The sequence below is a fragment of the Vipera berus genome, assembly GCF_964194415.1.
Source record: "Vipera berus genome assembly, chromosome: Z".
Taxonomy (NCBI): Eukaryota; Metazoa; Chordata; class Lepidosauria; order Squamata; family Viperidae; genus Vipera; species Vipera berus.
The window spans coordinates 107,728,321-107,754,498 of NC_138205.1; the positions used below are offsets into that span (position 1 = coordinate 107,728,321).

The 26,178-nt window shown below is 41.9% G+C and overlaps 1 protein-coding gene across 1 annotated transcript in view; it reads left to right on the forward strand.

Annotated features, from left to right (window-relative positions):
* Nucleotides 1-26,178, forward strand: part of CUBN (cubilin) — a gene marked incomplete at its 5' end in the record, with an annotated part of 199,548 nt that overhangs the window by 157,266 nt on the left and 16,104 nt on the right. The window contains 6 exon segments of the mRNA XM_081346267.1: nucleotides 1,208-1,395; nucleotides 3,744-3,903; nucleotides 10,402-10,551; nucleotides 12,679-12,864; nucleotides 17,252-17,381; nucleotides 17,989-18,206. Of these exon segments, the coding sequence (XP_081202393.1) occupies nucleotides 1,208-1,395; nucleotides 3,744-3,903; nucleotides 10,402-10,551; nucleotides 12,679-12,864; nucleotides 17,252-17,381; nucleotides 17,989-18,206 (1,032 nt within the window).

Below are 26,178 nucleotides of genomic sequence, written 5' to 3' on the forward strand. Positions count from 1 at the left end.
TCTCTCCGCTGGGATGCGGGCGGCGGCAGCTGGCTGTGGCTTCGGGGCGGCGCTGAGCTGCGCGGCCACCCTCCCGCCCTGCCTGCCCCCCGGCCGGTGCCTTCGCCCCGCAAGCCCCCCCCGACTTGCCCGGAGGAAGCGGCGGCAGCGGCGCGGCGCTGCGTGCCGGGAGGGGAGGGGGGCGTGGCGGGGGCTGCCCCTCCTGCCGAGGAGCCGAGCTCGGCGGCGTGTGTGTGTGTGTGTGTCAGACCCGCAGGAATGGCTAGTAAAGGTGGCGGCAGTCCCGCATTTGCGTTTCTCTGTGGGCTCGACACACAGGAAGGGGGGGAATGCCGGAATGCCACTTCCCTACCAGCCATTCCCGTGGGTCTGACACACACACACACGCACAAGGGGGAGAAACAACGCTGGACTGCCGCCACCTCTGCCAGCCCTGCAAGCAGAGGCTTGCAGGGCTGGCAGAGGTGGCGGCAGTCCAGCGTTGTTTCTCCCCCTCGTGCATGTGTGTGTGTGTGTGTGTGTGTGTGTGTGTGTGTGTGTGTCAGACCCGCAGGAATGGCTAGTAAAGGTGGTGGCAGTCCGGCATTTGCGTTTCTCTGTGTGTCAAGCCCCGTGGGCCCGACACACAGGAGGGGGGGACGCCGCTTCCTTACCAGCCATTCCCGCAGGTCTGACACACGCACACATGCATGAGGGGGGGAAACGCCAGACTGCCGCCACCTCTACCAGCCGTTCCCGCAGGTCTCACACACACACACACACAAACACACACACACACACACACGCACGAGGAGGGAAACAACGCTTGACTGCCGCCTCCCTAGCAGACCTTCCCTGCGGGATGTGCTGCCAGGAAGCCTGGCAGCCTGATGAGCGGACCCTGCGAACCGCGGCCGAGCCAGCTCCGGGATGCTGCCAGAGTCAACGAGCGGCTCGTGGTGGCACAGAATATAGATAGGTATGTTGCTAAGAAGGGGCCAAGCTTATACTTATACTCGGCTTATACTCGAGTCAATAACTTTTTCCAGTTTTGGGGGGTAAAATTAGGGGTCTCGGCTTATACTCGAGTCGGCTTATACTCAAGTATATACGGTATATATTTATTATTTAGTTATAAAATTTATTGGTATTATTATGCATTACAGTCTTTTATTTGCCTACATAACTAAAACATGCTCTGTGATTCTATCATCCCTTATTCTTGCAGGATGTGGTGGCATACTTCATAAAGAAAATGGTACCATAACTTCTCCTTATTGGCCAGAAAACTTTCCCAATAACACCAGGTGCTCATGGACAATAATTACCCATGAGAGCAAACATTTTGAAATAATCTTTGATCAGAATTTCCAGATTCCAGATAATAATGGACATTGCCAGAATAGTTATGTGAAGGTATGGATAGTTTCTTAGTCTATCACTATCTAGTTTATCCTTCAGTTTCAAGTTTTTTGAGATTACACTTTTTAAAATTTGCAGTCAGTGTAGTTCATGTGCTTACTCAAAGTTCAGCAGGCATAACTGTGATGCTGGTTGTGCTTCCATAGCTGTAGGCCCCAAATGTGGCATTCTTTGAGATGAAATTAATGGAATAAAATGGTTTCAGTTCTGCGTCATCCAAAGTTCCTTGGCTGTTTGGAGAGAACAGCACTTATACATATCCCCAGTTCCCCAAATATCTGTGTAGATGAAGGAAAGTAATTTTGGCTCTTTCATCTCTCAGTCTATTTGGTGAAATTTAGAATATGGTTAAATTTAGAATATGCTAGAGAATCTGCCATTTTACATTTCACTATCCCATTTGCATCTGGGATTGTACTTGTTGTCTTGGATCAGATGCCAAATTTTATCCTATTGTATCTAGAGCAACAATAAAATAAGTTCTTTTTGGGCAGCTTGACTTTCTTTCCCTTGAAGTTGAGTAATTGCTATTAGTCCAAGCATAACTTAATTTGGGAACAAAGATTTGGCATCAGATTCTGTATTAAGCTAGTTCTAAAGAAAATTCATATGGAAAATTTTATAGGTAAATATTGAAAGAACTCAAAATTTGTTACCACTTTTTATGTGTGTATGTATATATGTATGTGTATATATCTATATTTCATTTTACTTGAAGGGTAGGGGATGTTCATGATTCCTAACAGCTGTTAGATTTCTCAAAAATTTGCCATACTTTGGTTATCATTGTACAAAACTGTACAATGGTCAGACTGTACAAAAGTACATAGCTCCCACTTGTTGCTAAAGGGCAAACATAATTTATCAAAATGTAGGAAGTCATGAGAAACTGAGTAACTATGCTTTGCTTAAAAAATGAAGGGGCTGAAATGGCATTTGCTATTTCATTCTTTGAAACTATACCCACATGACCAAGCCATTTTTTGTGTTTAAATCTTCCTTTTATAAATAGAGATGAAGATTTTAATTTATTCTTCTATTTTTAACATAAAAAGATTGTGAGCAATTTTTCCTGTGCCTCAAAAGTATATCAGAACATGAAGTTCTGTCTGAATTTTAAAATAATTATGTGTTAATGAATATTTATATACTGTTCACCTCCAAAGATAGTGGGTGGTTTACCATAATAAGGCAAACAGAATAAACTAAAGAATTCAGAAGTATATCATTTAAGAAATTACTTAAGCACATAATTTTGCAAGGTGGGTGTAGATCATATTGTAAGTATTTGGGAAGGTAATGATGATTTATAACCCTAGGAAGCAGCCTTTCATTCCCTGCCCACTTCTTCTATGGTATAGAATCACTCACATAATTTGTCTTTGGGACAGGCTGTTACAGAGTTAGGAAGTGAAGCTTCAAGCAAGAAATTATTTATACCCCATTGCTATCAGTTACACTGAATTACTGGCGCAGAACTATAACACTATTGTAAGCCAAACAAAGTACAAATCAGTAATTCTTTTTTTAAAAAGAATTACATAGTTTTTTCTGGTTCTATGTTTGGTTGTGATATAATAATTAAGCTATTGGCCTAGGAACAGGGAAGCTCATTTTCAAGTCTATCCTCATATCTAATTTACCTCAGGGTTATTGTGAGAAAAAAATGGAGGAGGTAGTAGTATGTATATTGCCTTGAGTTCCTGGAATAAAGACAGGATATAACTCACAACATATTGGATTAGTATTTTAAATTCCATTATTATGTTTGTTAACGATAAACATTTTAGCGTATCTTTGTGTGTGTGTGTGTGTGTGTGTGTGTGTGTGTGTGTGTGTGTGTGTCTTTTCTCTGCTCTTCTATTTTAAGTTATTATGATTACTGTATTTTATGTGCTGGACTGACCAAATAAAGATTTGAAGTTCAAGTTTAGAAAAACAGATAGTACATAGATGGATGAAGAAAAGGTGGAAGGTTCCAACATATATCTATTCCTAACTTTAAAAATAAATAAAAAGGACAGAGATTTTGAACTGGCAAATGGTTCAAGATGTACACACTCTGATATGTAAAATGTCATATAACCCTAAAGATACCAGGTATAAAGTTTTCCTATTGCGTGCATTTGTGATCCACAGCTATAAAAAAGATTTAGATTTTGTGAGAAGTGAATAATCTGTGAATGTTTTGATATATTCAGTATCATTCTGTTGGATGCCACTTAGATGAGTTGGTAAAATATTTATCATAACCTCATTTATATCTAATGATCAGGATATAAGTCAGTGTAAATGAAAATCAGTCTAATGCTTTAGCTAGATATTAAAACTTTGTCCTCCAGGTACTGAGAGGAAAGAATAAAGAACAGGAAGGTACCATATTAGCTGTTGGGTGTGGAAACTCAGCTCCAGGTCCTATAGTTACTCCAGGAAATGTGATGACTATAGTGTTTCAGTCACAGGACATCTCAGCACGTGGGTTTTCTGTGTCGTTTATAAGCAGTAAGTAATATGTACAGTGTTATTTTCTAAATCCCTTTGTTATGCCCTTATACCAGAATATCTGATGTAGATAAGTTATAACATGTACATGATTTCATCATAATACACATCATTATTTGCTTTCTTATTCGATGACATCCATGAGTCCAGTAACATTTAAAGATTGTTCTTTAACTCTGTTTTCTCTCTCTTTTCTGATTTCGATTTTTATCTTTAACCTTGTTTTAATTCCCTCAAGTCTGGTTGTCCTTGTCAGTCATTCAGTTGTGTCCAACTCTCAGCCACTCTAATGATCAGCACCCTCCATGCCCCTCTCTCTAGCTCTGCCTCCTTCAGATCCACCATGGCCATCTCAATTTCATCCTTTATAGCAGACATGTCAAACACAAGGCCCAGGAGCCGGATGCGGCCTGCAAAGTGGTTTCATGTGGCCCGCGAACCCATCCTGGAAACAGTGAGGGAATGGCCCCCGCTGCCTTGGCCCTGGCCCAGGCTGGCCGGGAGCCAATGTACAATTTCGTGGTGGCCATCTATGTTGAAACACATTCAGTCTTAGCTTCACAAGGCCGTCTGGAAACAGCGAGAGACCAGCCTTTGCCATGTTAGCCCCGCCCACTGGGCGCACACTGGGGAGGTATCACCCTTTGTGAGGAATGAAGAAATGCACCATTGCCTGGAAGTGGCCAGCACATGGCCCTCCCTACTTCAGGCAGACTAGGGGCTGGGCAGCATTGCGCTTCTCTTCAGATTCATGCCACCCGGCTCAGCCTCTCAGTACTGTGAGGAGAGCACCCCGCTGCCTGCCCAAACCGGGCAGGCTGGCGGCCGGGCAACACTGCACAGGTAACATCGACTCTCATGCTGCTTATGGCATCCCCTCCCCCAGAGCCCACCAAGATATGTGAAGTAGGCGAGGGCCATGTGCTGGCCACAGGTGATGATGCATTTCTTCATTCCTCACAAAGGATGAAACTTCCACAGCGGCGTTTCTTGCCTGTTTTTCTCCCTCCCTCATCTCAAATATTTTCCCACCACTGGAAGGAAGGAAGGGAAGGAAGGAAGGAAGGAAGGAAGGAAGGAAGGAAGGAAGGAAGGAAGGAAGGAAGGAAGGAAGGAAGGAAGGAAGGGAGGGAGAGAGGGAGGGAAGAAGGAAGGAAGGAAGGAAGGAGAGGGAGGGTCGGAGAGAATTCCTGCCTTAGTCCTTCCCTGCTAACCTTTCACCATCCCCTTGCCCCCTCCTCCCGGCCTATCCTGGGGGGGTCTCCCATCCTATTGCTAAGGAAGCTTTGGATACAAAGCCAGGTCTCCTCACATGAAGAGGGAGTGGGCCTCCCTCTTGACTTTGCCCTCGTACCCATCATAAGCAACCTGGTTAAGAAGAGCAAGCACAGCAGCAGCAGCCTTGAGGAGGTAAGTGCAGCTGGGTGCACCCCTGAGGAATTGGGGCTGGGTTTAGTGCTCCGGGTGCTTGAGGGCTGGGCTAGGCATTTGACCTCCATGCCACTGTCCAGCCCCCCCCCCACATGGCCTGGGAGGAACAGTGAGGCTCCTCCAGTGGACCATGCCTTGGCACTTGCCCGGGTCCCATCTTTCTGCCAGAGACCCTCAGATCTGTCCCACTCCTGCCCAGCCCCCCATAGGTACCCTTGACGCGAATGATGTAGAGCTGGCCATGCCCACCCAGTAGGCCACATGCACTCTAGCGATGCCCACCCAGTAGACCGCACCCACCCTGGCCACACCCACCTGGCCACCTGAGTGCAACCACAATGCTGATGTGGCCCTCAGTGAAATTGAGTTTGACACCCCTGCTTCATAGTGTCCAGTGAAGAGATATTAGAGCGTCCCTTTCTCCTTTTTCTACTGATCTCTCCCAACATGATTGATATTTTGAGTGAGTCAGTTCTCATGACATAGCCAGAATATGATAGCCTTTGTTTGGTATGGGTGGTAGTTAGTTTAATTAGTTGGGTTGGCCTGGAATCTCATTTAGTTCTTCCCTAACAGATAAGAAGAACTCTAATATCTGCCTGTTTGAAGGGCAGATTCTAAGGCATTAAATTTATTTGAAATAAAAGGATGACATTCATATCCCCATAACATTCCAGTCCACAAAAAATCCTTTATCTGTGCTTTTGCCTTCACATTCATCTCATATAAAATAGTATAACTGAATTTAAAAGAAAGTCTCATTAAAAATTGCTAAAAACTAATATAGTTACATCGGAAAGAGCTACAAAAATGTGTGTTACTGACCTGATAGCTCTACCTCTTCCCTCCTAAAGATTGTTCAAATAAATATTGTTTAAATGTTCTAGAATGCTGCATGGTTAAATCAGAAACAAAATTAAGCTGAAATCTTGCTAGGTTTGCTGTTGGTATTGAGTGGTTTCACTGTGTAACCCTAGGGTAAGTGAAATGCACATGTCAGGGCCTTTCCAATTATTTTTCTCATAGGATCATCATATATAGCTATGAACTGAGATACTGACTTGATGTACAGATGCAGGCTTATTGCATAATTGATCCATGTTAATATGGTAATTCGTGGTCAAACTGTATCATAAGAAATCAAATCCAGGAGCGTTTAGATGTCCAGGATATCAGATAATAATTTAATAGATATGTCATAAAGAAATTGGTAAATAACCCTAAGTCCAAAATTGTCTGTGTTTCAGTAATTTAATCTGGTACTGCCAGCAATATATGAATTTGGCTATTCATTAAATCCAGCACCAAGACATGAAAAAAGCTGGGTTAAGTTTCTATTCCCAAAACTGACTGACAGATGATGTAGGTTCCTAAGGTATAAGTGTATTGGTAGTTGCGTACAAAGAGTCTGCTACAGATTTCTGCAGTGCCTGATTTATGGAATCTGCTTAGATTCTTCTAAAACTTGTCCTGTGCGAGGCTGCTTCTATGCTGCACAAACAAAGCTATTTTCCATGATGAGGCACGGAGGTGATGCTGTTTTCAAAGAAAAGGCAATTCCTGTTGCTTTGATGGCCTTCTGAAATACATAAAGCAGCAGGAGGCAGCAAAGCAACATTTCTTTGTTCTTTTTGGTGAGGCAAGTTACTTTATAAAGTAGCTCTAAAGGAGAGCTTTTCTTGAGTCTTCTTAAAAAGCAAATCACCCATATAAAGCATCTCATAATTAAATGTGGCTGTCATTCTCTGTTCCAGGGATGGACAACTTGAAAATTCAAAATCAGCTTCAGTACTGCTAAAAGTATTTATTTCTTCATCACATAGCAAATGACCAAAATTATACAAATTGTTCAATACTGCTAATTAAACCAAAATTTATTTATTTATTTATTTTATTATATTTATATACCGCCCTTTCCCGAAGGACTCAGGGAGGTTTACAGGGTGATTAAAACAAAAAATACAAAAGTTAAAAACAGTTAAAAAAATTAAAGAGCCTTGGTGGAGCAGTGGGCTGATACCTCCTTAAGTAACACCAGCTGCCTGCAATTAGTGCAGGTTCGCATCCCACCAGGCTCAAGGTTGACTCAGCCTTCCATCCTTCCGAGGTAGGTAAAATGAGGACCCAGATTGTTGGGGGCAATAAGCTGACTTTGTAATAATGCCGCTTGGGGTGTGTGTGAAAGCCCTAACAAGCAGGCATATACATAGAATGAAGGCTACTGCTAAGCTTGTAAGCCACCCTGAGTCTTCGGAGAAGGGCGGGATATAAATGTAATAAAAATAAAAATAAAAATAAAATAAATATCCGTCCCTGAACAAATAAAACCCCAGTTAAAATTAAAATTAAAATTAAAATTCTCAGCCTGGGCCAGAGAGCTCGAAGAGCCAGGTCTTCAGGTCCCGGCGGAATGAACGGAGGTCGGGGGCAGTCCTAAGCTCCGCAGGCAGCTGGTTCCAAAGGGCAGGCGCACCCACTGAGAAGGCCCTATCCCTGGGTGTTGTCCGCTGGCAATCTCTTACCGGCAGTACCCTGAGAAGACCCTCCCTGTGGGAGTGCACTGGACGAAGGGAGCTTGATGCCGGCAGCAGGTGTTCCCTCAGATAACCCAATAAATGTAACAGTAATGGGACATGACCCAATTATATACTATTCTGAATTATCCAATGTGCAAGAAGCAACTTTTTTTCTTAGCCTCCTTTAATGTCATTGGAAACTAATTTCATATTCAAAGCAGCCCCTCCCATTGTTTTACTAAAACAGGATATTCATACGTTATATTGTAAGTGACCTAAATAACGGATACCAACATCAACTTCCTTCAGCATCTCTAAGTTACAGACTAGCATTGATAATTCTTCTAGAATACATAAATATATAATAAAAAGGCCTCCCAAAACAATGTCCTTTCCTTAAAAAAAGGGGGAAAAACCCTTTCTTGCATTAAAAAATAAAAATAAATATTCCAATAAGTTTATTTCAACTCTATCATTCTTCTGAAAAGAATTAGTTGTCTCAATGCAGGATTTTTTTCTTTTCCTGGCAAATGAAATAAAACCCCAGGTTTCCATTCTAGCAGACTTGGAGAATGAATGGGTGAATGACCTCAGCATAGCAACCACATCAGTCATCTGCTCTTGAGTCAAATGATTCCTATTGCCTCATGACAGACTGAAGTTGCTGATACAGATTCATGTGAGACTCATCTTTAATTGTCTAGTTAATATATCAGTAAGAAATAGCCTTTACTGTATCTCCTTTTTTTGTTTTGCTTTGTTTTGCTCCTTTGAATCATTATTGACTCCTGTCAACTGCATGGGCATCTCCTGGTAACTCCTTGTAGTTTTCTTAGCAAGATTTTGGAAGTGGTTTGCATTGCCTCTTACCTAAGTCTGAGAAAGAATGACTGCCCAAGGGTCACCCAGCTAGCTTTGGGTCTAAGGCAAGAACTAGAACTCACTGTCTCCTGGTTTCTAACCTGATGCATTAGCCACTACATCAGAGTGGTTATTCCATTAGATAGACATAATTACTTGTTATATATTGGTGTAAAATACTTGGAAACCGTTATTGTTAGGTAACTAGTGTGTTTAAACTCCAGACTGCTTCTCTCCAGTTGTTACTTGTGTTTTGAATGAGAAAGACTGCTTTAATCCCCTTGGCCACTGCCTAGCAGTGGTCCATATAAATAGAAGCTTAGTGACGGTTTGTGCCGCTTTTGTGTTAACCTAATAAACGTGTTGCTGTTTTCACCATTTGCCTCATCAATGCCTCACCAATCCTGAAACATAATAGTGGCGACGAGGGTGAGATGTGCTGCTGAGAAAGAGAGAGCCAAAAGTCTCTGGGGTTAAGACCAAGCATCCATGCCCTGGTGGAACCACGTTCCCCCCCCTCTGCCTGCCAGCAAGCCACGTTGGAGACAACCCATCCTAAGGGACCCATCCCTAGGATCAACACAGAAGCCCTCAGCAGAAGAAGGCATTGAGAGATCAGCATCAGCTAACCATGGCCAAGGTCGGCAAGCTGCCGGAGTTCGACATGCAGGGACAAGATTGCAGCCCAGCCCAGAGAAGGGGAAGGAAGAGCCAGTTGGAGAATGCATCTTTCTCCCCCCACCCCCGGAGGGAGAAGCCCCTCTTGCCTGCCTGCGCAAAGCTGCCAGCCACGAGTCAAGCGGCAACTGTTTTCTTTCTTTCTCTTTATTTTTTCTTTTTCTTTCCTTCCTTCCTTCCTTCCTTCCTTCCTTCCCTCCCTCCTTCTCTGTCTCTCTCAGCAAACAATCTGGGCTCTGACTGGCTGCTCCGCACTTCCTCTTCCTCCTCCTCCCCGCCCCCAAGTAAACTGCATGCAAAAATGCCACAAAACCCCCAAATCCCGCAAGAGGCTGAGAGCAGCAGCCTCAGAAGATTTGCCACAGCAGCTCCTTCTCCCTGTCGGCCTCCTCCGCTCCCTCGGAGCAGTCTTTTCAGAGGGGAGGAGAAGTCAGGATGGCGGAGCCGTCCATACCAGAGCTGGACAGGGGGCAGGGCTGGTGCATGTCTCGTCTTAGGCTCCACTCTTCAATCAAGCCTCCTATTCTGTGCATGCATGCACATTTTGCAGCTCCCAGGTTGTTGGGTTTTTTTGTGCGGGAACTGGTTCCGAGCAGCTCTTTCACTGTTTCAAGTTGCCAACTCCTGCACTAGTCTTACTCTTCCCACCATCTTTTACCATTTTTCCTGTTCCCCTTGCTGAAGCCTTTCTGTTTAGAACAGCCCCAGTTTACTCTGTACATAGACCAAAACAGTCTCATTTTGGTCTTTGCACCAACCCAAATGTGGGAAACTTGTATGTTTTTGTTGCAACTTAAAGCATTTGAAAAAATTGTTTAGTGAATACAATGGTTAGCACATCCTGCACTTCTTCCCCCTAATTTTAAAAATAAAAAAAAATATTTTTAGATCTCTTTGAAATTCCACCCTCATAACCAGAAATGTTGGCCTTTTGAAGCTTAGTAGTTTTCTTCTTTTAAATTATTTTTCAGTACAATTAATTGGATTTCTGGGATCCTATATTTTCTTGCAGGTTGTGGAGCAAATCTAACAGCATCATCTGGTCGCATTGTTTCTCCTAATTTCCCTGGCCAATATGACAACAACTTGAACTGCAATTATTTTTTGGAAGCAGGATCTCAGGATGTTGTAATTCTAAACTTTGAAAATTTTGACCTGCAGCGTAAGTAGCCAAGATTTTAATTTTACATTTCAGTAGTTAATATTTGAAAATATATATTCATTTTTAAGAAACAAGTAGCAAATGTGCAAGTGAACAAAAATATTTGTGATGAAAAGCTATGTAAGATTATTCCATATGCAATCATCAAACTGTCAGTAACTGGTCAAAGCCATGGCATAATTTTCATTAAAAATGGTAGTTCAATCTATTAAATATTTTTACTCTGAGTAATTTAAAAGGATTTTCTCAACAGCCTAGCTGGGGGGCCTATGAAGTTTATATTATTTTTGTTTGATAATAATATTGATTATGGGGGGGATCACAAATGTGTGCACATGTTTGTGTGTGTGTGGATTTGTAAAAAAATGTATATCAAGCATTGGTATCTATTGATGAGTGAGTGTATATTTAAAATACCTGTAAAATAAATCCTAAGTACTAAGTTTAATGGAACTGACTCTTAGGTCAGTCCATCCAAAGTCTAGCATTTCAAATGAAGTATAAATTGATTAATTCTTTAAAAATTAAGACAATACTGCTTAATATTCTTATTTAATGTGGTCTTTCTGCAGTTATGACTAGACTATCAGCTTTATTTATTACCTGTGTTGCAAGATTTGATTGCTTAGTAGTACCATAGTTCAAAATATTTGAGCTCCTTCTACTATGAAAGATATTTTCAGGGAACATAATTCTTCTCTGAAAACAAGTACAAAGAGTAAGAGAGCTTGCTAAAAACAAGCATTTTAAACATACGCTTGTTGAATTCAAAAATAACTGTTGTTAATTTGTCTCTATCCACAAAGAAAGATTCCCCCCTTTTCAACTGTTACAGAAGTAAACAAAAATCATCCCCTTCTAAGAAGTCTTCCATACCAGGATATTTTATTTGTTTTCCAATACATTATTCTTTCTTTGTTAGTTCTTTAGGCTAAATGTTTTCTTTAAAACCTCATTCACATCCCATTATTTTTATTTATTTATTTATTTATTTTAATTCCATTTATATCCCGCCCTTCTCCGAAGACTCAGGGTGGCTTACAAGCTTAGCAGTAGCCTTCATTCTATGTATATGCCTGCTTATTAGGGCTTTCACACACACCCCAAGCAGCATTATTACAAAGTCAGCTTAATTGCCCCCAACAATCTGGGTCCTCATTTTACCTACCTCGGAAGGATGGAAGGCTGAGTCAACCTTGAGCCTGGTGGGATGCGAACCTGCACTAATTGCAGACAGCTGGTGTTACTTAAGGAGGCATTAGCCCACTGCTCCACCAAGGCTCTTTAGCATTCCCCAAGCTAGAGAGCCATGGAAGTGCAAAATAGCTCCTACAATTCCTAGCCAGTATGACTAAAAGCACAAAAATTATCTATACTTCCTGACTTTTTTCTGCAAAGTACATTTCAAGCTGGGTTTGGTTAAAATGCAAACCATTCTGAGCTTTAAACACTAAATCACTTTCTTTTTTATTTATGAGTAATTGAGGCAGTAAAATCATGATATGGCAAGAAATGTTCACCAGTATGTTTTATTCTCTGTTACATCACAGTCTTTAAGTGCTTACGGTCCATTTTCAACATTACTTGTGACTTTTCCACTGAAAACACTGGATCACAAGTTAGTTGTATGACTAATTTCTATGGCAATCAATTATTAGAAATATTGGCATTCAAATAAAAGTAGGACTGAGCTTCTGAAAAAAATTATTGAGTGAATGTTACTTATTTAGTAATATTCTTCTATTTTCTTAAATTATGTTTTTGAGGTCTCATTTGTTCTCTTTCTACCTTTCACAATATATGTCCATGTATTAAAAATGGACATTAAAGACAAACATATGGACCTAATTGCATGGCACACAAACAAATTCTTAATTTACATATTTGGATATTGGGAGGACCAAACTCTTTTAATCATATGAAGCCCTTCATATAATTAAGAAACAAAGAAGCCTTTTTAAAATGGAAAACGTACTTCATTTATTTTATTCCTTACTGCAATTGGTTTATTAGTAATGATCACTAATCATTACTATAAACTTGGCTTCTATAATATGGTTGGAAAGAAGCATTAGGATAGGAGATAAATAGATCCACAAGATACTGATAAACTGTTCTCCATTTCAGCTCACAGTGCTTTGGAATATTGTGCTTTTGATGGAGTGAAGATTTTTAAAAGGAGTACAATTGTTCAGACACTTTGTGGAAATAAAATCCCTAGTCCTATCAGCATTGTTGGATCTACCCTGTTAAATTTCTACACAGACTCCCATATTGTTGGCACTGGATTTTTGATCGGTTATAGAGTAATCCGTGAGTAGCCACAAATATAGCATTTTGAGTAATCTGTGGGTAGGCACAAATTTAGCACTTTGGAAGTGAAACAATCAAATTTTATAAGAGGTTACAAATTCATATCATTAATGGGTTTTTCTAAATAAGAAAGGAGATCAAGATGTTAAAGGGAACTGGGACCAAGGATTAATCCATGCAACCTCTATGTGCAACTAAATTTTGAACTTTGTTTCAGAATTAAGTCTCTTTAGCTCTCAACTTTAAGTATGGGTAAACTTTCTGAATATGTAATTATTAATCTTGTTACTATACTTTATTTCGTAAAGACAACTGCACTATTAGTTGTATACATATAGCATTGAGCAACTGTCAAATTATTAGTTAATAAGGCAGTCTTCATTCTATTTTTGTATTGCTGTTTTAATGGGCTCAATTTTAAAAAATAACTACATCTCCCAAAATGTTCTTGAAATCTGTTACACATTACAGAAAATATTGATACACTTTCCTCTTTAAAATTCTTCCTTTTTAAGGAATAATGAACTTCATTGTTAAAGTCTGATGCAGCCTATTTTTAAGTTGCAACTTCAGCATGTGGTAAACCTAAAGCAGAGGTTTTAACAATTATCTAATATAGTAGTAGTACAGTTTATGTTACTGAAGTAATCATTGACTTATAGTGATCATTCTGAACATAGAAAGACAATTAACAAAAGACCCTTTCTTACTGATCCAACAATGGATAAGTAACACAAAATTCCAACACTCTGCCTAGCCCAGCATTTGTACTTAATGAGGCATTACATAAATAGAGTAAAACTCCTTGTAAGTTTGAGAATGCATTTTTCCAGGCTGATTTCATCCTATTAACTTCTAACAGTATAAAATTGTATGACAAAGAAATTTACTGTACAAACAATTCATACTATAGCTTTTTTTAAGAATATGCATTCTGGGACTTTATTAAATGTTACTAACCTGCCACAAATGCTTTCCTTGTAGGCACAAGCCAAAACATTTAGCTTAATTTGCTATTCCGTCCACAAAACAAGATTGCAATAACAATGGCAGACTGTAGTTGAACTCAAGTTCAATTTGAGTTGATAAGTTGGTAAATTTCCTCAATAATCCCCATATGAGTCTTTAAAACAGCGTTAACACAACTCTGGAAAAATCTTGTATAGATATTGGTTTTTTAAAAAAATTCTGTTTTGGTATAAATGGGGCGGGGGGGGGGGGAGAGAGGGAGTATTTTAAAGGCAACAGCAAAGTAGGGTAAGTGAAACATATTGCTTTCTCTTTCATCCCAGAAATAGACTGGGGTTATCAAATCTGGGTTGCAAAAATACAATCAACCATAAGATGGCAGCAAAGAGTTAAAGCATTCTGTATCTCTTTGCTGCTATCTGGTAATTATCTGCTTTTTGCAACCCACATCTGGCAGCCCTGGTTCAGTGGGAGGAACATCAGGGCAATAAAAGTGATTCAACCAGTCTTCTGTGACATGATTTTTTTCAGATATTTTGGGACAATTTTTTTCTGTAAATTCCTAGACAGTATAGACAAAAATAATACTGGCTTGAAGTGATAGACAGTAGGGGTGCTAAGAAGAAGAAGAGCAAATGAGTGTCCAAAGCACTCACTTTAACAATGAGATTATAGAGTGACAGTTCAGCGGAGAAGTGAGGTAAAACAGATGGGAAAGGTGATTAGAGTAAACAAGCCAGAAATTTTAGATGAGAAGAAGCAACAAACAGTTCAAAGTGGGAATCAGCTTAGTGGAGGTAGTGAAACTAATTTGAACATTCTATAGCAATCTTTCTTAACCTTGGCAACTTGAAGATGTCAAAGTTGAGAAACACTGTTATTTAGTCAAAGATCAAAAAGATTTGTTCTTTTCAGCTGATGGTGACAGTGTTCCTATTATTTATTTTTTCTGTGCCTAAAAGTCAGTCTTGACTCCAACTGACAGCAGCTGGTCCAAAATCACCCATATGGCTTCATGCCTAAAATATAACGAGAGCTCATGATTTCCAGCTTTACAACCCAGTGCTTTTAACCACTACACCAGACTAGTTCTCCTTTTAATTCAGGTAAATATATATGAGAGCCAGTTTGGTCTAATGATGAAGGCACTGGTCTAGAAAGCAGAAGATTGTTAGTTCTAGTCTCACCTTAGCCATGAAAGCCAGATGGATGACCAAGGGTCAGTCACTCTCTTTCAGCTCAACTCACCTTACAGGGTGGTTGTTCTGGGGAAAATAGGAGCGTTTGTTAGGTACATTTGCTGTTTTGAGTTTATACATTTTGAGTTTATACACACACACACACACACACACACACACACACATAGATACATACATACACACACACACACACACACACACACACACACATATATATATATATATATATATATATATATATATATATATATATATATATATATATATATAATCTGGTAACAAATGTGGAACTACTATTTCATTTATCAAATAAGCAGAATATTAGAAAATACATTCTCTGATAAAAAGCCACTGCCTATGAATATAAACAATCTTTGTTCAAAGTAAGTTACTCTAATAGCTACTGGCTAGAATAACAACAAAATGTGACAATATTCATTTACACTTGAAAAAGTCTTTCATAATTCACTCAAATTGGTTGCTGCTTGACCTTTGATTTTATGACATTTCATGACTAGAAGCTTTTTATTAAATTGGTTGTCCCCTCCAAAGCAGATTCCAGCAATTAACATTGTTGCTAATCAGCTTTATTCTTAACAAGTTCTCTTGTTCTCTTATTTTTTGAGTTCAAGTCCTTTAATTCCAAGCAGTTCAAACTGTTTTCAATAGATTACCCTACCCTATTACAGCTGAAAATGAAGACAGAAAGCTGGGATAGCCATTGTCCTTAAAAGAGTTTTTGCAAATGTTTTTAACTAATGTGATGACTACTCTTTAAAACTTGGATAGTTGTGGGTTTCAGCCATTTGTCAAGAGGGCCAAAGTGTGATTTGCCAAGTCAAGATTATAAAACAGAGTACAATTACTGAGTTGTAAAACGGAATAAAGCTTTATGTCTTGGACTTGGCAAGTCATTGTGGGAAATGAAAAAGAAGCTTGCTTGAATGTACTATGGCTTCTGCCATTGCAAGTTATTAAGTGGATCTTGAAGCAGAGGACATTAACTTTCACCTTTAAAAATTCATGCAAGTAGAAAATCATTCAACTGTGCTTCTTTTGAAAAGTTAAAACCTGCTACTGCCCCCAGCCAAAGGGTGCAGTATATATATGACTGTATATAAAGGCAATCCCAGAAATTGTATATATAAGCAGGGAGATAGGAAATATTCACCAGCAAACCATTTAAAATGGCCATTTCAACCCACGTGAACCCAATGATTAAGGAAAGTCTTCTTTTGCTCTAACTAAATCTTGGTTGATCAGAACATAAATCATGCATGGTCTCTGGCAAATACAGTACAGCACATATTTCCCATTGAGAATTTTTGCATTAGCCCCTTCTTTATAACATTTTCTCATTTACTGAAAACTTTAATTTTCACAGATTTTCAGCTTACAATTTATTTCTTGTATGTGTGTATCTAAATAATGAGATATCTTCTTAATTGTTGGTATGATTTGTTATATTTTATATGAATCAGTTTTTTTGTAACTTAAGTATTTATTGTTAATTGTACTTTATTTCTAAAAGCTTATCTTAAGCACTTGTTTGTTGGTTTAACTGGAAAGGCAAAATAAAAGGGTGCTGTGATTAAGATGTTAGGTAGAGATTCAACCTCCCTGTAAATCATGATATTCACAGGCTGCTATTGTCAGTTACTCATTCTAGCTAGTTTGTTTCATGGTTGTTTTGAGGATTATCAGTACTCCTATAGGATAGGCAGAATATATATAATAAACAGAATTATAAATACCTCTACGAAGTTATATCCCCAAAAAAGTTGATTTAAATTAATACATTATTCATGACTAAATTTTCACATTCATTTTAAGGTAATTGATGCACAGCTGAAAAAAAGAGAACAAACTGTGGTGCCTTTAAGATTAAACAATTTTATTATGTCATTTATCCCATCATCAGATCCACAGATAACTTCATTTAGATCTACTAATGGTTAATGTCTTTTGGTTTGTGCCTTCAAGTCGTTTCTGACGACTGATGAGTCTGGTTACATTTCTTGGTTACATTTTTCAGAAATGTTAATCTAGGATTTATAATAAATGCTTGCATCTGTGAATAAGTAAGAACTTTGAAACAAATACCAAAAAAATAGAATTGTTCCAGTGCATATATGTACTACATATGTGACTATTTGGCAAACATGTTTCTTGGAAAATTATAACAGTCATAATTTTTCATTTCTCTCTTTTCATCAAAGCTTGTGGTGGTACTTTTAATGTCTCCAGTGGCAAAATCAAAAGTCCTACATATTCATTCACCAAGTATCATCACAATATGAACTGTTCATACCACATAATTGTTGGAAACAATAAAATAGTGGCACTCAAGTACGTAAGTCAAAAGCAATTTTTAGTGAAATATCATTATTTGGGGGGAAAGGATGCTTAGTAAAAATTAGGTTTTGTTTTTTTAACAAGTAATTTACTAAGAGTTTCCTATAATTATGGCAAAACTGTACTGATTGTTGAATTCAAATAAAAAAGCAGTCTTACCCAGGGTCTTTCGATAAAATTATCAATTTTATTTCTTTGAGGTTATAGCCAGTATCATAGGGCAGAGGAACCTGTTGCCCTCTTGATTCGGCCCACTTACCACTCTCTGTATCCTTCAACTGTAGCCAAACTGATTATACTTTCTAGGAGTATTAGCCATATTTGACGAGCTACAAGTTCTTCATTTTGGATTTATAATTACTATCACCCCAAAAATCTTATATAACACAAAGCTCTACCAGGATTCTTTTGTGCCTCAGGTACCTTATACTGCAGATATAAAAGATACCATGCTTTACATTAGTCTTTTCTAATTTAGGTGTTCTTTAAAGACCTCATTTAAAATGCTTATTCATAACTTTCACAAGTAGGTACTAGTTACCAAACCTATATCAGTTGCAGGTATTATTTTGCATAGATGTGTGTTAAATCTTTTTTATAGATTCAACAGCTTTCACCTTGACGTCTCTTCATCTTGTTTCGGAGACTACGTTGCAGTGTATGATGGTCCAAACATTGCTTCGCCACTACTTGGGAAATTCTGTGGTGCAATCCTTCCTTCTCCTATTAAGAGTTCCTCAAACAACTTGCTCCTAATATTTAGGACAGATGCCTTTGGAGCTGCCGATGGATGGGAAGCATCTTTCAGAGAGACAATAGGTAAAATTATATTTATATGAAGAGCTCCTAGAATGCTAAGTACAATCAACTGTTATGAAATTGCTCACCTCTTAATGATTACAGAGTCGTCAGGTTAAAGTAGTTGATCTGTAGGCAATCTGCTGCATGAGACAAGGAAAGGCAGAGAGAGACAATAGGAAGTGTCTAAAGAATAAGTGTGTGAGAGGGAAGGAATAGTATCACCTGGCTTGTCTTTATTTTATTTTATTTTTATTTTATTTTAATTCCATTTATATCCCGCCCTTCTCCGAAGACTCAGGGCGGCTTACAAGCTTAGTATTCCTATTCTATAAATACCATTTTTAAAAACAGAGAACAAAATGCAAAACAAAAGATATACATGCAGTCTTTTTTGTTTGTTTTTCAAAATGGTAGACCATAATTACTAGTTGCCTTAATATTTAAACATGATTAAACTAAAATGTTTAAAGATGGGTGTCTTCTGGATGGAAACAAACAAAAAGTCCCTACTATTGTGTAGTGGGTCCGACGCAAGAGAGACGCCAGCCGGTGTGTGAGTTCAGCTCTTTATTGGAAGGGGAAGTGAACTGGGGAATGAGGGCTGCCTGGCCTCCTTATATACCTGGCCAGGTAAGCTAACAGCCAATGGGGTTGGCCCTAGGTTTCCCGCCGAAACTGTCCAGGCCAACGCCCCCTGGTGGCTGTTGCTATGCAGGTGCCTGCATACATAACACCCCTCCCCCCTTAGAGAAGACCCACATAACAACAACAACATGCAACTACTATAACTATGAGTATATATATAAAAAAACAGTGGTGTCCTTGTGTGAGGGTCACTTGCACACATAGTCTGACAGGTAGGCTGGTGTCCTGTGTGGACGGGTGGATCGTCTGGGTGTGCTTGGCCCCTGGGCTTGGACCGTGGGTTCCTGAGGCCTTTGTGCAGGGCTGCAAGGAGCCGGCATCAGGAAGTCCTCCTCCTCTGGTCCCTGCCCTGTGACGTCCTCAAGCTGGGTTGACCCCTCCTGGAGTGTGGTCCTCCTGTTGATCGTGTGCGTTGAGTTCAGGGACGTGTGTGACGCGCTCAGGGGCGTGTGTGACGTGCTCAGGGACTCTTCCTCTGAGCTGATCGATGTGTCGCCTTATGCGTCTATCCCCCTCCACCCCTACAATGTATGAAAGGGGTCCTGTTTTCCTGACCACTGTCCCCGGAACCCAAGGATGTCCAGCCCCATAGTTCCTTGCCCAGACCAGGTCCCCCAGGTTGAGGACCCTGTGTGTGGGTGATGATGGCAATGGTGATGGTAGTGATGCTGGTGGTGATGGTGATGATGGTGATGATGGTGATGTTGCCCTTCCGGTTTCGGCTGCTACCCGGTCTGGGTGTAGGCGGTCCACCTTGGTGATGAGGCGCCGTCCCCATCGCAGTTCTGCTGGGCTCTTGCCAGTAGCCACGCATGGTGTTGTGTGTTGGGCTAGTAAAAATTTGGCCAGTCTGTGGTGCCAGTCCCGCTGATGATGCGCCGGAGTGCGTCTTTGGTCGTCCTTACCATCCGTTCGGCCTGCCTGTTGGTAGATGGATGGAAAGGCGCGGAGGTGGCGTGCCTAATCCAGTTCGCCTTCAAGAACGCCTGGAAATCAGCAGCAGTAAACTGAGGCCCATTATCAGACACAATTACGTCGGGGAGGCCGTGTGTGGCAAAGAGAGCTCTGAGCACCTGGATTGTCCTCCCTGAGGTCATGTTGGGGACAGGGACTACCTCTAACCACTTGGAGTGACTGTCCACCACTACTAAAAATAGTTGACCCTGGAATGGCCCCGCATAGTCAATGTGAATGCGGGACCATGGCGTTTGTGTGGCCTCCCACCGGTGTACTGGTGCATGTGGCACTTCTGGCCTGGATCTCTGGCATGTATAACAGGCCTTGACCCGATTCTCAACCTCCTTGTCCAACCCGGGCCACCAGAGGTAGCTCCTAGCCAGTGCCTTCATCCTGACCACCCCCGGGTGCCCTTCGTGTAAGGAGTCCAATACCCTGGTGCGTAGTGCGGGTGGAATGATGACCCTGCTACCCCAAAGGAGGCACCCCTTGTTTGTGGAGATTTCATTGCGTCTAATGAAATAGGCCTGAAACTCTGGTCCCGGGGATTTGTCCTGCCACCCTGTGCAAACCCATGAGTGCACCCTGCCCATGATGTTGTCTGTGGCTGTGTGGCTGGCAATGTCCTTGGCAAGAACTGGACACTCGGGTAGTTCCTGCAGGGCTAGGATCTGTGTGGCTGGTGCTGGGTCTGGGTCGTGTGTGTCTAAGGGGAGCCTACTTAGACCGTCTGTGTGGCCCATCTCCTTCCCTGGCTTGTGCACCAGCTTGCAATTGTATGCTGCAAGGAAGATGGACCACCGGAGCATCCTGGGGGACAGAATCTGGGGTGTTTGCCTGTCTGTGGTGAACAGGCCCAGGAGTGGTTTGTGGTCCGTGAAGACAGTGAACTCCCTGCCATATAAGTAATCGTGGAATTTCTTGATTCCTGCCACGATTGCCAGGGCTTCTTTGTCTATTTGGGCGTAGTTCCTTTCTGCTCCAGACAGTGTCCTAGAATAGTATGCTATGGGGACTTGTGCCCCGTTGGGCTCAAGGTGGCTTAGGACAGCGCCCACACCATAAGGGGATGCATCGCAGGCGATACAAATGGGCTTGGACTCGATGAAATGGGTTACTGTGGATTTGTCCGACAGCAATGCCTTCAGGGCCTTGAAGCTCTGATCATGGGTGGCCGTCCAGGCCCATGTTGCCTGTTTGTCTAGCAGCCTGTGGAGCGGTTCAGCGATGGCTGCCTTGTGTGGGAGGAATGTATGGTAGAAATTCAGCAGACCCAGGAATGCCTGAAGCTCTGCTTTGTTCTTGGGTGTGGGTGCTAGTTTGATGGCCCTCACCTTGGATTCTGTGGGGTGGATTCCCCTGGCGTCTACTCTGAACCCCAAAAATTCTGTGGAAGGAACGCCTATGCTGCATTTTTCCTTTTTGCCAGCACTTCCCTAAGCCTACCTGCCAGTTCCTCTGCTGATGCTCCTGCGATCAGGATGTCATCAAAATAGGGGCAGACTCCTGGAATGCCCTTGAGTGGCTTTTCCATAACCTCCTGGAAAATGCCGGGAGCAACGCTGACTCCAAACTGCAGCCTGTTCAACCGGAACGCCCCCCTATGGGTTACTATGGTTTGGATGTCAGCTGTTTCCCTAGTGACCGTGAGTTGCTGGTACGCCTGCACAAGATCGAGCCTTGCAAAGATGGCGCCGCCTTGGAGGGAAGCGAGAACGTGGCTGACCGCGGGAACCGGGTAAGCGTGCGGGTTTAGGGCGCGGTTCACCGAGCACTTATAGTCGGCGCAGATCCTTATTTCCCCGTTGGATTTGAGGGGGATCACAATGGGGGTTTCCCACTCCCCTCCATCTACGGGCTCTAAGATTCCCTGGGCCACCAACTTGTCTAGTTCGCGCTCGATTTTGTGTTTGAGCGCAAAAGGGACTCGCCGCGGCCGGACCCTAACGGGGGAGACGTTCGAGTTAAGCTTGAACGATATGGGGCCCCCGGTGTACTTGCCTAATGACCCGTCGAAGACGTCGGCGAACTCCCGGCAAACGGCCTCAACGGAGTCCCCCTGGATGCGATGGATCCCGGATACTGAGATTCCCAGGGCCTCAAACCAGTCCAGCCCGACCAGGCTGGCTCTGCGGCCCTCTACCACTACAACGTCCAGGTGCCTTTCACGACCCTTAAACCCCACTGAAATGGTGGCCTCCCCCTTCACCTTGACTGGCGAATTATGAAAATCGGTCAGGGTTAATTTAGTAGGCCGTAATTTAATCTGTTGCTTGCTCCGGCTAATTATGTGGTTAAGGGTCTCATCCGAAATAATCGAGACCGCTGATCCGGAGTCAAGTTCCATGCTGCAAGGGACGCCTTGCAAATGGATTGCTAATCTAATTTTGGGTTTGAGCAGCCGGCGGCTACCTGTGTGGTTAATGGCCAGCCGGCTCTCGACATAGCCGATTTTTGTTTTGGTGGGGGCCCCAGTACCTTCGAACGGCGGTTCCTCCTCCTGCAGCTCGTGGATCTCCTCGCGGGGGCGGCTGCTACGGCAGACGGCCTGTTTTCTTGCAGGCCCGGCACGTGGCGGACCGGAACTTGCAGAGGCTGCGCATGTGGTTCCCACCACACCCTGCGCACCTCTGGGGAACGGCGGTGTTGCTGGGAGGCCTGGGCCTGTCTGGGCGTCTGGCTCGCTGGTCGGGGGTCAACTTCCGCTGGAGGAGGTCGATGCTCAGGTCGTCCTCCTCTGTGGCCCCTTGCCGGTGGACGCTGGTTGCCTGGTTGCTGGGCCGGGTTCCCTGGCAGGCTTGGACGGCCCCGCAGGCCGCTTCGTGGGCTAGGATGGCATCCTCGGCTTCCTGGAGAGAGACCTCCTCTCTTTCGAACAGGCGCTCCTGCAACCGCCTGTCACATAGGCCGCAAATCAGCCGGTCCCGTAGTCGCTCCTCCAAATTTGTGAACCTGCAAGCGACGGCAGCTTCCCGCAGGGCGGCAAGGAAGTCGGCGCCGGTCTCATCGGGGCGCTGGTCCCTTTTCTCGAATTGTGACCGTGCGGCCACCTTGGAGCGCCGGGGCCTGAAATGTGCATTGAGCCTGGCCACGAGGTCTCGGTACACGACGGTGTTGATGGCCTCCTGGGGGAACAGGTTCGCGGCGACTTCCAGCAGCGCTGGTCCCCCAAGGCAGAGCAGGGCGGCCGCCTTTGCACCGTCCTCCGATATCTGATTGAACCGCATGTACAGTTCAACGTGAGCCAGGTAACGGGTCCAGGTTTCGGGGCGGCGGGTCTCGAATTCACGGGGTCGTCCGGCTCTAGCCATGGCGGCAGTTGGTCGTGGATGTGGCGCTTGGCATTGCCGGTTCGGCTGCCGGTCGTAGGGGGAAGAAGGAAAAATGCCTTTCCCTTCAGCTCGCGGAGCGTTTCCCCAGTGACTTCAGCTCTTGGTCAGCAGCATCCCACCTTCGTCGCCAGGTAACGGGTCCAGGTTTCGGGGCGGCGGGTCTCGAATTCACGGGGTCGTCCGGCTCTAGCCATGGCGGCAGTTGGTCGTGGATGTGGCGCTTGGCATTGCCGGTTCGGCTGCCGGTCGTAGGGGGGAGAAGGAAAATGCCTTTCCCTTCAGCTCGCGGAGCGTTTCCCCAGTGACTTCAGCTCTTGGTCAGCAGCATCCCACCTTCGTCGCCACTATTGTGTAGTGGGTCCGACGCAAGAGAGACGCCAGCCGGTGTGTGAGTTCAGCTCTTTATTGGAAGGGGAAGTGAACTGGGGAATGAGGGCTGCCTGGCCTCCTTATATACCTGGCCAGGTAAGCTAACAGCCAATGGGGTTGGCCCTAGGTTTCCCGCCGAAACTGTCCAGGCCAATGCCCCCTGGTGGCTGTTGCTATGCAGGTGCCTGCAGACATAACACCTACAATCTTCCTAACCTAAGGCCTTAAAAAAAAGCTAAAAATTGTAATGCTCTTTAAAGACTGAGAATATGGAAGCCATACAAATCTCAGGATATTATTCCAGAGGTCAAGAACTGCAGTAATGAAGGCCTGCCTGCTGGATATTGCTAGAGAGGACTGCCTAACAAAGAGAACAAGAGAAAGCCAATTCTTCCATATTATGCAAAAATCATGGGTCTTGAAAAGGCAGAAAACATCGCACCTTGAACATGTTCACAGACCCTTTGAACAGATATTCATAATAAATAGAGAAGTGAAGGTAATGAACCCTAAGACACCCCACAAATTAGGAGCATTGCACTTGACCTACAATATTTCCTACCAATGCTGACTGGAACTGGACATGGAGACATGAGGAGAATCCTGCAGCACTGTCCTCCCATTCCTGCAGTTGGTCCAGGAGAATTATCATGTTTAGTAGTATCAAAAGCTGTTGAGGTCCTGGCTGCACCTCCAATACTGATCATTCACAAACATGACCAATAATGTCTGTGTTCTTGCTTCAATCTAAAATTCAGCTCCAAAGGATCTAAATAATCTGTTTCTTCAGAATTTTTGTGTGATCAAATCACCTTCTCATTACCAAATCACCAAAAAAAAGAGATTGAAGATAGGATGGAAGTTGCTTAATACATTCTTCTATCTCATAAAAAAGACTATCAGGTATACAAAATGGAATTAAGTATTGGATTACATATCAGAATATGATATTCAGATCAGAGGAAACTCGTTTGAAGATCTTGCAGAAAAGAATCTTGCAGAAAAGCTTCATATTCAAGGAACATTTATTAGATCTAAGCCAAATTTTTGGATTTTGTTCCCATGAAATAATGTTGATTCTGAATTTAAAGATTATTTCTGGATAACATTAATGGAATAATTTTCAATCCAACCTTTCTGTAATACATTAATATCAAAATAATTAGCTAAAATAACACCTATCAAAACAGCCTGACATAATCCTCTATTAGAGTTTAGAGAAAGTAGTAGTTCTTTACTAATCCTTAATAATCTGAAAAGGAAGCATTCCAGATTTGCTGACATAGAAAGCCTTTGTGGTGTAGCAGAACATAGTATTTCACTGAGTCATTGTAACTTAGGCCTTCACTACCCCCACATAGTTAGTAGCTGTTTTTAATTTCTATCAGACTGAAAGAGAAGATATCTTTCTAAACTTGTGATTTTTGCCACAGATCATATTCTCACAGATACCTATCTTTTCCATGGATGTTATTAAGCATTTTTGAATTTGGTAAGCCTTGAAAATATAGAAAAAGGCTCCTCTTTTGAAGTGTGTCTCAACTCTATTTCCTCTGCTAAGGATACAACTTCCAGAATTTTCTGCTATCATGTGAGGACCAAGTGTATTTTGACACACAAGCGTCAAAATAAATGAACTGTAATCCTGACTAAATTGTTGCAATATCATCCAGTCAAGAACAGTTTGAGATTCTTTGTTGAACCACTTGTTTCTCATCTGCATTATTTATTTTTAAAAAAGTCTGCTTAAATCTAAAATGGTTAAATCAAAACCTGGCATATCAGTTTGAAACAAAATAACTCTCTTCAATCTTTATTAGTACAACATATGCTTAACTGGTTTGAAATTTTATTATTCACTAAAGGATAACCAGGGTTATTTGGTGATGAAATACATTAGTAAAGCAAGATTCAATAATCTGATTAAAGTATTCTGTTTAATGTTGTTAGTGTATTCAGATGAACTCTTGGAAGAGAAAAAACAGAAATGGCAAACTCATTTGGAGTAATCTAAACACTTACGAAGAAGCCTCTCATCTTCATTAAGATCTTGACACAAACTATCTTACAATACTTGAAATAATTACCGTATCTATGTTTTACCTGTGGTACATTTTGCTGAGAGATGAGTCATTTGTTAATCTGAAAGTAAATGTGCACCAGGAGTCTGTCTTCTTGTTTCTCATAACTTAATGAAAACATCTTTATTTTAAACATCTCCTGGTAAATAAACATTGGCACATGTTTCCATTGAAACATATCTAGGAAGAAAAAACAGTGTTCTTCAGGCTTCTATTTCTAGAGCAAAGAACTAAATTATCCTAAGCATGATTCTGTATTAAAAAATGTGCAATCTATGTCAAAAGTGATACCATATTTTGCAAATAATATATCACAGTTAAGCTGTCATTTCATAATTTTGCTTCATAAGATTTGGTCTGCAGTTTGTTGCATATGTGGTATAATTTGTATATATTTTTCTGGATGTGTATGGACATATGTATATCACTATTTTATTGTTTCCTATCCTTGGATATAATCAACCAGAATTGACTGAGAGATTGGTTGCCTCCAAATCTAATAAATAAATAAATAAATAAACAAAGTAAAAAGCTCTGCAAAGAAATATGTCTGGTCAAGTACTGCTCTCTGCTTGTACTTTTCAGATGGTAAATAATGGATAAAAG